At 47.2% G+C, this 11429-nt stretch overlaps 1 protein-coding gene across 1 annotated transcript in view; it reads left to right on the plus strand.

Annotated features, from left to right (window-relative positions):
• The window catches only part of TGFA (transforming growth factor alpha), a 103578-nt gene extending 100678 nt beyond the window's left edge, over positions 1 to 2900 (plus strand). The window contains exon 6 of the mRNA XM_058428588.1: positions 2203 to 2900. Coding sequence (XP_058284571.1) covers positions 2203 to 2210 — 8 coding nt within the window. The 3' untranslated portion in view covers positions 2211 to 2900. The remainder of the gene's footprint in view (positions 1 to 2202) is intronic.
• The last annotated feature ends 8529 nt before the right edge of the window (positions 2901 to 11429 follow it).

The following is an 11429-nucleotide window of genomic DNA, read 5'->3' on the forward strand; positions in this document are numbered from 1 at the left end:
CAAGTCAGGTTTAGTTTATTCATAGGTGCCTTTTACTTAGTAGGGATCCCTTATATCCTGGCTGGTGGCTGTGGGACCTTTGACAAGTTACTCAACCTCTCAGAGCCTCAGAGTGTTTTTGTTTTGTTTTTTGAGACAGAGTCTTACTCTGTCGCCCAGGCTGGAGTGCAATGGCACGATCTCGGCTCACTGCAACCACCATCTCCTGGTTTCAAGCGATTCTTCTGCCTCAGCCTCTCAAGTAGCTGGGATTACAGGCTGCCCACCACCATGCCCAGATAATTTTTGTATTTTTAGTAGAGACAGGGTTTCGCAGTATTGGCCAGGCTGGTCTCGAACTCCTGACGTCAGGTGATCTGCCCGCCTCGGCCTCCCAAAGGGCTGGGATTATAGGCATGAGCCACTGTGCCCGGCTTAGCCTGTTTTCTTATTCTTAGAAAGATGTTGTGCAAATTGGAGGAGTACTGATATAAAATACCTAGTATAGTGTATCACCCAAATTGTAGGCACTCAAGAGATGTTCATTCTCTTTCCCTTGAGAAAGTCACTTCCCCTTTTTCATCTGTAAAAGGAGGAATTTGGCCTATGGAAGGTCTCTAAGGACCTTAAAACCCTTAGGTCCTATGATCCTCATTAAGTTTACCTTGTTTCCTGGATATTTTCGCCAACATCCATGAAGAAGATTGGACATCAGGATGTGGGGCCCAGCTCACACCTCAGGAGCCTCCTTGGAGCATCAGTGGCTCTGGGCTCATGGAGGTGAAGAGTCCTTCATCCAAACAGGGCTGGAAAAAGTCTCACACCAGCCAGCTTTTCGGGGATGCGATTTTGACCAAGAGAGCCCATCGTAAAGTTCTTCTTGAGGACGCAGTGGGTCAGGAGACAGTCATTAAAGGGAATCCACCCAGAGGTGTCCTTCCCTAGTAAACAGCTGGCGTTCAGAAGTTCCAGGGTCCATGGAGAGGGTAGGGAGGAAGGCTGCTGGGAGGCTGGACACGTGTGTTCATTAGAGCTCATGGTCATCTGGAGGGAGCTGAAGGCCCAAGAACACATGTGTTTATTTCAATAACCATAGTCATTGTACACAGTAAGCAAGCACACAGAGACTGTGCAGGAGCAGCACTTAAGATTTAGGAGCCACAGCTCTTGAGGATGCAAATCCATTCAGCCTTACAGTGGTCTTAGGAAGAGGATGGTTCATGAGTGATGTGGGTAAACTGAGTCTGCTGACAGCCTGCTTGGGTCCCACTGGGAATCAGTGGGGGAGTGAGGATGAGAACCAGGGCCTCTAAAGCCCCCTCTCAACATCTCCTTTCAACTACCTTGGGCTAATCTATTGAGCTAATGAAGGTCAATATTTTTATTTTTTTCTTTTAGCACCAATAGAAAAATGTTTTTAATCTTTTAAGAAAATGTGTAATAGATTCTGTAGCATTTGTCTGAACCTAACAGTCATTTGGGGTGGAGTGAGTTTCTTGTGAATGTCACTTCTTCTCTACCCACATTTAAGAAGTTAGCTCTAAGCCTGGGGATGGGTCTGGCCTTTAGAGATGGCCACCTGGACTGAAGTCCCTCTCCCTCAGATGGTGCAAATCACAACCTCATATAGCACCTGCTGGGCCTAAAGGATGGGTGAACCAGGGGTACTCACCTGTGAACACCTCCAGAGGAACCATGGCAAGGACCTAGAAAGATGTCCAGGCTAAGCTGAACTCAGGAACTGAGGACGGTCCATGCTGCCTCACCATGACAGACACAGAAGACACCCTCAGGGCCCAGCTGTTGAAAAATAAATGGGTCCATTCTTGTATGGCCTCAGGGGGAGCCTTTCTGCCACCAGACCCCTGGACCAGGGCCGCCCACCAAGCCACCCCTTACGGGAGCTGACTGCAGGCCAGATTAAAATGAGACCCTCACAACAGGGGGCATCCCCCTGCTCCCCGCCATCTGCCTTCCTTCTGCTATCACTCACTCACTCATTCACTTTCAATCAGTCTCTCTAGCTTCCTTTGGCACTGAAAGCACAATGTCAGAGGTTGCGGTCCCCAAGACTGAACCAGCAGAATATGGACTTGGGCCTAACTGCCCGAGAGAACTTGGTGACATTGGCTCTGCCATCTCCAAGTCTCTTTCCTAAGCTTATTTTCCCAGCATGGACAGGGTGTGGCCCTCAGTGCTTAACCTGTTTTTCCTTCCTGCCAGTGGTCTGAAGAGCCCAGAGGAGGAGTTTGGCCAGGTGGACTGTGGCAGATCAATAAAGAAAGGCTTCTTCAGGGCAGCACTGCCAGAGACACCTGGACGTGCCGCAGACCTTCCTACTTGGCCTGTAATCACCTGTGCGGCCTTTTGTGGGCCTTCAAAACTCTGTCAAGAACTCTGTCTGCTTGGGGATATTCAGTGTGACCTAGAGAAGAAATTGGTGGACCACAATTTCAAGACTGGTTAAAAAAGAACTGCAAAGAGATGGACTCCTGTTCACCTAGGTGAGGTGTGTGCATCAGTTGGTGTCTGAGTCCAGATGTGTGCAGTTGTCTTCTGCCAGCCATGGATTCTGGGCTATATATTTCCTTTTAATGGGCCACCTCCCCACAACAGAATTCTGCCCAACACAGGAGATTTCTATAGTTATTGTTTTCTGTCATTCACCTACTGGGGAAGAAAGTGAAAAAGGGGAAACTGTTTGTTTAATGTCACATGAAGACCCCAGCTTTAAGAGAAGCTGTATCCTCTAACCACGAGACCCTCAACCAGCCCAACATCTTCCATGGACACATGACACTGAAGACTGTCCCAAGCTATCACCACCCTTGGAGATAACGTCTTATTTATTAGATGGGTAATGGTTTTATTTTTAACCTCTTAAGTCAATGTAAAAAGTATAAAACCCCTTCAGACTTCTACATTAATGATGTATGTGTTGCTGACTGAAAAGCTATACTGATTAGAAATGTCTGGCCTCTTCAAGACAGCTAAGGCTTGGGAAAAGTCTTCCGGGGTGCGGAGATGGAACCAGAGGCTGGGTTACTGGTAGGAAAAAAGATAGGGGTTCAGAAGCGGTGCCATTGAAGCCACAAAGCCGGTAAATGCCTCAATACATTCTGGGAGAAAACTTAGCAAATCTATCAGCCAGGGATCTGTCCCCTCTGTTGGGGGGAGAGGAAGAGTGTGTGTGTCTACACAGGATAAACCCAATACATACTGTACTACTCAGTGATTAAATGGGTTCACTTCCTTGTGAGCCCTCCGTATGTTTAGAAATAGAACGTTAGCCACGAGCCATAGGCATTTCAGGCTAAATCCATGAAAGGGGGACCAGTCATTTATTTTCCATTTTGTTGCTTGGTTGGTTTGTTGCTTTATTTTTAAAAGGAGAAGTTTAACTTCGCTATTTATTTTCGAGCACTAGGAAAACTATTCCAGTAATTTTTTTTTCTTCATTTCCATTCAGAATGCCAGTTTTATTAACAAAAACTCTAACAAGTCACTTCCACTATGTGGGTCTTCCTTTCCCCTCAAGGAGCAATTGTTCCCCTGAGCATCTGGGTCCATCTGACCCATCGGGCCTTCCTGTGAGAAGCAGTGGGTCCCTTCAAATACATAGTGGATAGCTCATCCCTAGGAATTTTCGTTAAAATTTGGAAACAGTGTAACGAAGAAATGATATATAAACTCCTTATGTGAGGAAACGCTACTAATATTTGAAAAGTGAAAGATTTCTATGTATTAACTCTTAAGTGCACCTAGCTCATTACATCGTGAAAGGTACATTTAAAATATGTTAAATTGGCTTGAAATTTTCAGAGAATTTTGTCTTCCCCTAATTCTTCTTCCTTGGTCTAGAAGAACGATTTCTATGAATTTTCTTTTTTTTTTTTAATAATTCAGACAATTCTATGACCCTTGTCTTCACTTTTGGCACTCTTATTTAACAATGCCACACCTGAAGCACTTGGATCTGTTCAGAGCTGACCCCCTAGCAACGTAGTTGACAGAGCTCCAGGTTTTTAAATTACTAAAATAAGTTCAAGTTTACATCCCTTGGGCCAGATATGTGGGTTGAGGCTTGACTGTAGCATCCTGCTTAGAGACCAGTCAATGGACACTGGTTTTTAGACCTCTATCAATCAGTAGTCAGCATCCAAGAGACTTTGCAGAGGCGTGGGAATGAGGTTGGACAGATGGCGGAAGCAGAGGTTCCCTGCGAAGACTTGAGATTTAGTGTCTGTGAATGCTCTGGTTCCTAGGTCCAGCAAGTCACACCTGCCAGTGCCCTCATCCTTATGCCTGTAACACACACACAGTGAGAGGCCTCAAATATACGCCTCCCTAGAAGTGCCTTCCAAGTCAGTCCTTTGGAAACCAGCAGGTCTGAAAAAGAGGCTGCATCAATGCAAGCCTGGTTGGACCATTGTCCATGCCTCAGGATAGGACAGCCTGGCTTATTTGGGGTTTTTTCTTAGAAATCAAATGACCAATAAGCATTGGATCCCTCTGCCATTTAATGGCAATGGTAGTCTTTGGTTAGCTGTAAAAATACTCCATTTCAGGTTAAAAATGTATCTTCTAATCCATCTCTGCAAGCGCCCTGTGTTTCCTCGCCCTTTAGAAAATGAATTGTTCACTACCATTAGAGAATCATTTAACATCCTGACCTGGTAAGCTGCCACACACCTGGCAGTGGGGAGCATCGCTGTTTCCAATGGCTCAGGAGACAATGAAAAGCCCCCATTTAAAAAAATAACAAACATTTTTTAAAAGACCTCCAATACTCTCATGAAGCCTGGATTTTCCCACTGCTCTACAGGCTGTGGCTTTTTTTAAGCATCCTGGCAGGAAATGTTTTCTTCTACATGGAAAGACAGACAGCAGCCAACCCTGGTCTGGAAGACAGGGCCCCAGCTGGACACACGTGGAACCAAGCCAGGGATGAGCTGGCCATTGTTTCCCCGCAGGAGAGATGGGCAGAATGGCCCTAGAGTTCTTTTTCCTGAGAAAGGAGAAAAAGATGGGATTGCCACTCACCCACCCACACTGGTAAGGGAGGAGAATTTGTGCTTCTGGAGCTTCTCAAGGGATTGTGTTTTGCAGGTACAGAAAACTGCCTGTTATCTTCAAGCCAGGTTTTCAAGGGCACATGGGTCACCAGTTGCTTTTTCAGTCAATTTGGCCGGGATGGACTAATGAGGCTCTAACACTGCTCAGGAGACCCCTGCCCTCTAGTTGGTTCTGGGCTTTAATCTCTTCCAACCTGCCAGTCACAGAGGGAGGAATGACTCAAATGCCCAAAACCAAGAGCACATTGCAGAAGTAAGACAAACGTGTATTTTTAAATGTTCTAACATAAGACCTGTTCTCTCTAGCCATTGATTTACCAGACTTTCTGAAAGATCTAGTGGTTCACAGAGAGAGAGAGAGTACTGAAAAAAGCAACTCCTCTTCTTAGTCTTCGTAATTTACTAAAATGGTCAGCTTTTCATTATCTTTATTATAATAAACCTGATGCTTTTTTAAGAACTCCTTACTCTGACGTCTGTATATGTTGCACTGAAAAGGTTAATATTTAATGTTTTAATTTATTTTGTGTGATAAGTTAATTTTGATTTCTGTAATGTGTTAATGTGATTAGCAGTTCTTTTCCTTAATATCTGAATTATACTTAAAGAGTAGTGAGCAATATAAGACGCAATTGTGTTTTTCAGTAATGTGCATTGTTATTGAGTTGTACTGTACCTTATTTGGAAGGATGAAGGAATGAATCTTTTTTCCTAAATCAAGACTGGAGTGTTTCTTTAATGAGATGAGGATATTGCTCAAGGAAATGAAGACTTTTCTCTGCAAATATGAATGATGAGGAAAAATTAGGTGATCTTTTGCAAAATGTGGAAATCCTATAATTAACCATAGTTGATCCCTGTCTCCTTGAAGACTTCAAGTTCTCTGAAGCTCTTCCCAGTATATAAGTACTTAGTAGACTATGTGTCCAATAATGCTAACTGATGTGGTGGAAAATATATACAATCTCTGCCACTGCAGGAATTGAAATCTGGTCGAGAAGACAGACTGGTATGCTGAGAATAATTCAGGACTATTTCTAGACAATACAAATAAGTGATGAAATTATAAGGTAGAGTGTATATGTTAACAGCTGTGCTTCTCAAAGCATGGTTCCAGACCTGCAGCATTGGTATAACCTGTGAACTTGTTAGGAATGCAAATCTTTGGGCTCCAGCCCAGACCTACTATACTGTGGGGGTGCTCCATACTCTCTCTGCCCTCTGGGTGATTCTAATACATGCTCAAAATTTGTATATATTTTTTAATTTTGTAGAGAGGCAGGGTCTCCCTGTGTTTTCCAGGCTGGTTTCAAACTTCTGGGCTCAAGCAATCTTCCGCCTTGGCCTCAGAGTTCTGGGATTATAGGCGTGGGCCACTGCGCTTGGCTGATGCTCAAATTTAAGAACTACTGTGCTATAGGATTCAGTGAAGGGACAACTTAGTGTTGAGCTACAGTTTTATGGAAAAGCTTTGAAAAGGCTTTGCAGAAGAAGTGAAACAGAGTTTACCTCTTGGAGTTCAAACGTAATAGCCATCAGAAAGTGTAGCCTTGAATGAAGGGCTGTATTTATCTGGATCTTCTCTGCTCAGCCTAGTTGAAGGAAAAAAAATAGATCTGTCCATCTCCCACCATACCCCTGGGCTCACAAGATTTTCCAAAATGTCAAAGGACTTACAAGCCATATTAGGCCTGTGATCCCCTTTTTTTTTTTTTTTTTTTTTTGAGATGGTCTCACGCAGTGGTGTGATCTCAGCTCACTGCAACCTCTGCCTCCCGGGTTCGAGCAATTCTCCTGCCGTAGCTGGGATTACAGGTGCAAGCCACCACGCCCAGCTAATTTTTGTATTTTTAGTAGAGACTGGATTTCACCATGTTGCCCAGGATGGTCTCAATCTCTTGACCTTGTGATCCACCCGCCTCGGCCTCCCAAAGTGCTAGGATTACAGGCATGAGCCCCCATGCCCAGCCAGGCCTCTGCACTTCTAACCCATGGGTGGGATTCACATATGCAACATAGGAAGCACTCATGGAGAAGCGGAGGGTGAAATCGTTGCTGCACAGTATTAAATCCTGGGCCCCAAAGAAGATTCTACTCTTTGTAGGGAGGGACGAGCATGTGGAGCTTGCTGTCCAGACCCCAGAGGGCTTAGGATCAGCCAAACTTGAAGAAAGATGGAAACTCAAGGAATTCTTCATCCCAAGCTCCCTGGCCTGGCATCTGGCCCTCAATAAAGTCTTTCCCTACCTCTTAAGAGAGAGTGGGGAGACTTGCTACCCAAACCTGGTCCTCCTCCTCATGACCCTATTCAGTCTTTAGAGACATCTCCAGGCCTTCTTCCTAACCGTGGGATTTTTCACTAGTCCCCATTTTTTCTCCTCCTTCCCAATTTCTAAGCCATCTACCTGCCAAGGCTTCCTGCCTGCCAGAACCAAGGTCCAGTGATTGCCCCTTGTCCTGGTCAGGCACAGTGAACTGTCTGAGGTGGGGAGGACCCATCCCAGGAAAAAGCACCGATCAACTTTGAATCAAGCCAGACCTTTCCTCATCCAGGTGACTTGCAGTTGACAACTTGAAAGCCATGTTCTGGATGCTTTGGGTCTAGCCTTTTTGGATCCTGATGGCCCAACCTTCAGACCCCTATCTTTCCTGGTTGCCCTGACTTATGCCTGGCTCTGTTTGGGGACATTTGAGTATAACCCTTGCCTTGCTTCCTCTCTAGCTCAGAGCTTCACTACCAGCACTTTTTTCCCCCTGACTCTTGAAACCTCTCTTCCACAACTGCTTTCTGAAAGACTTCCTTCTTCCAGCAGGCTCTGAGGTTTCTACCACAGCCTTTCACCTCCAGAAGTCAGGAGTGAATTGCTTGCAGTCACAGAAGCTGTGTCTAGCGATGCCTGTTTCATAGCGTGGTGTCTGTCACCCAAGATCAATAAGGAATTTGAATATATGGGGATGGACCTTAGGCATCACTTTAAAAATCTCTCCAGGTGATTCTAATCCATACCCTACTCCCCTCTTGAATACACCAGGCCCCAGGGAGCAGGTGGCATGGAAGAAGTGTGATGCCTGGAGCTAAGAGTACCTGGTGCTCACCCAGCGCACCCCACCCTGGCCCATCCTCAAGGAGATTCCTTAATATCCAGCAGATGTTCACCTCTGGGGAGACAGAAGCTTGGGCCTCCTCTCAAGTGGGATCGCCTAAGGCAGAGAAGTGAGAAATCTCCTGTGGGTACTCCTGTAAGGAGTGCCTTGTGGCTGGTGCTTGAGGTCATAGGTCATGCACAAGTGGGCAGTGGCTTTTTTTTTTTTTTTTTTTTTGAGTCAGGGTCTCACTCTGTCACCCAGGCTGGAGCACAGTAGCATGATCTCAGCTCACTGCAACCTCTGCCTCCTGGGTTCAAGCAAATCTCCTGCCTCAGCCTCCCAGGTAGCTGGGACTACGGGCACCAGCCACCAAGCCTGGCTAACTTTCGTATTTTCAGTAGAGACAGGGTTTCATCATGTTGGCCAGGCTGGTCTCTAACTCCTGACCTCAAGTGATCCACTCACCTTGGCCTCCCAAGGCAGTGGCTTTTTAGGAGCCAAATTTTACACTTGGGAATAAAAGAAAGTTGGGCATTTATGCTGAAAGGGAAAGAGAGAAAGTGGGAAGGGGAGACCACTTTCTAGGACCATTTGCTCCAATGGAAGCCTCAGGCTTGTGCATCTGCACAGGTGCCTGGGACCCAGAGTCCTTAAGGACCTCCATCCCAAGACCTGCAGGGGAAGCCCTGCAGGAAGAAGGTGAAGTTGGAGAGCTGGGCAAGAGGACATCTCCACTAACCTGGGGCTGGGGCTTCAGCTGTTGGTCCTGCGCATTGCAGGAAGGGATTCTGGACGTGTGACATCCCAGGAGAAATGGGCTGTGAGGAGCCAGCATCACTTAAACCATGTCCTACCAGATCAGAGCAAACAGCCAGGCCCCTCCACTGCAGCATAACTCTCCCAGCAGCCCTTGTGAAAGGAGCCCCCTAACCAGAGTGCAGAGGTCCAGAGCCCCTGTGGTGGGAGGAGGCTTGGAGGCAAAGGCCCAGGGTTTCACTACAGCCTGCTTCTTGCTGGCTGTGTCACCCTGGGATGTTACTGTTTCCTTCTGAGCCTCCTGTGCCTGTCTGTTTAATTCCCACTGATTTAGCCCAGGGTGGTGAGCTGAATCTCATAAGCACAGCCTGATTCTTGGAATAAAAAAATCTGATGTGATCCTAAATGCTATCAATATATTGTCCAGCTCGAGGGAGGCCCCCCTCGCCATGTCCCCCACTGACCTTCAAGGTAAAAGAAGCCGGGAGGTGGGAGGCGCTCATGAGAAATATTTTCATAGAGCCAGTAGCAAATGGGACCAAACCCAGGGGGTGATGATCTCAGGACATCACCTTTCCAAGTGGTTAATGACCCAGAGGAGTGAGGACAACTGTCTTCAGACATAAGGAGGTTTGGTCTGACCTCAAGGGGCAAGGCCAGGAGACAGGTTAGTTTTGTTTCAGTAGAAGCTTCTGTTTCATTGTCAGAGCTGCCTGCTGGCTCTGGCTGTCCTCCAGGCAAGTGTGCCTCCTAACTCCAAAGTGATCACACAGAGGTGGGTACCAACCAGGGCCCAGAGGGTCTCCTGGTGAACTAGAGCATGAGCCAGAAGACCTGGGTCATCTGACCGCCGTCTCCTACCTATGAGTCCATGGGTTACCCCTATTTAGCTCCAAGCCTCCACCTCCTACTGCACCCTTCTGGAATAATCTTTGCGAGCTCAGATTTGAGCCTCTGTCCTCCCAGGGCTTCCCAGTGATGGAGGGGGATCTCAGGCCCTGCTCAATCCCCTTACCTCCCATCGTTAACATCAGAGCCATCCTAAGGATGGCCCCCACACAGGTACCACATCCCCAGCGACTCACATCAGGAGAGGGCTCTCTCTGGTGCTTTCCACTCCTTAGGTGCCTATTTGTGCCAGTCATTTGCCACTGCCAGATCCATTCTCCCCATGTCTGCCCTGTGCCCAGAAGCTGACCCCTGTGGGCCACCTCCTTAGGGCTCTCTTGTCCTCTGGCTTCCAGTTCAGCCAGTGGGAGGCACTGGCAGGAGATCGGAGTAGGTATAGGAGGAGAGACATGGGGGTTTGTCATCCTCGCTCCTTCCCTGCTCCAATGCTGCATATCTAGCAGCAAGTGTGTTCCCAAGGCTAGGTTCCCTGGGCCCCTACTCCCCAGCCCCGCTCCCACCGGGCTTCAGGACACCACATCCTCCACTTGCCCCTTCAGTACTGGGGTGGTAATGCCTTCCCACAGTTGCCAGTTGAACTCTGCCAATCTTACCCTTCCTCTCTCTTTAGTATCCAATGATGCTTACCCAGAGGCTGAAAAGTCAAACACCTCCTGGAGTGAAGTGGGTCATCTGAATTAGTGCAGCTGCTTGATGAAAGCATGAATGACGACGAGTGAGTCTGAATCCAGAGTTGCGGTGGACATAGTGATGTACTGACAGGCATTGACCGCTGCTGAAGCGGGAGTTCACTTCTCAGTCCCAGTCTAAAGTGGATCTCCATCAGGGAGGTCAGTTTTGCTATTTTTTTTTTTAAGAGACACAGAGAATCTGGCCCTTTTCATAAAATATCTCCATTCCTAAGTGTAGTTCCAGTTTAGAAACCACCCTGGGGCCCCAGCACAATCTGTCAGCAGACCACCATTCATTAGCAGCCGCCACTCTGAAGCTGTCTGCTTGTCTCTGGCTCTGCCAGGCCCCTCACGCCTCTCTACCTTCGTAGTTCCCTTTGCTGGGAAAGAATTTTTCTACATCTTTGCCTGAGCAAACTTCTGTTCCTTCAAGAACAGGCTCACACACACCTCCCTTTCTTCTGAAGCCTTCCTGGAGCATGAAAAGATAACACCCCCACCCCAAGGCCCCTTGCATACTTGCGTTTGAATACTCATCTCACGGTGCTGGACCTTTCGTTCCTCCTCCATGAGCTGTCTTGTGCCTCTGGCCATTCTGTGCCCCAGGTCTTGAACTCTTCAAGGTAAGGAACCTCTGTGCATCTTTGTAGCCCGGGCATTTAGCACAATGCCTGAAGCATGGTGGGTAACATGGTAACATTCTGTGGAAAAAAAATCGTCAGAGATATGAAGCTTTGGGTGGACCACCGTATGTCTCTGGAGGTAAGAGAACAATGTCATATGGGATCCCTGGGTCTTGTGGGGCTGCATTATTGGTATGTTGTGTTGGCTGCTATAATCAGACCCCTTGAAGGTCAAATAGGTCTTTGCAACCCTCCCTGGTTCCCTATCTACCATGAGGAGCTTTGCTTCTAGGCAAAAATACATTGTGTGTTCTGACCCATGACTTACC

The sequence above is a fragment of the Hylobates moloch genome, unplaced genomic scaffold (assembly GCF_009828535.3).
Source record: "Hylobates moloch isolate HMO894 unplaced genomic scaffold, HMol_V3 SCAFFOLD_15, whole genome shotgun sequence".
Taxonomy (NCBI): Eukaryota; Metazoa; Chordata; class Mammalia; order Primates; family Hylobatidae; genus Hylobates; species Hylobates moloch.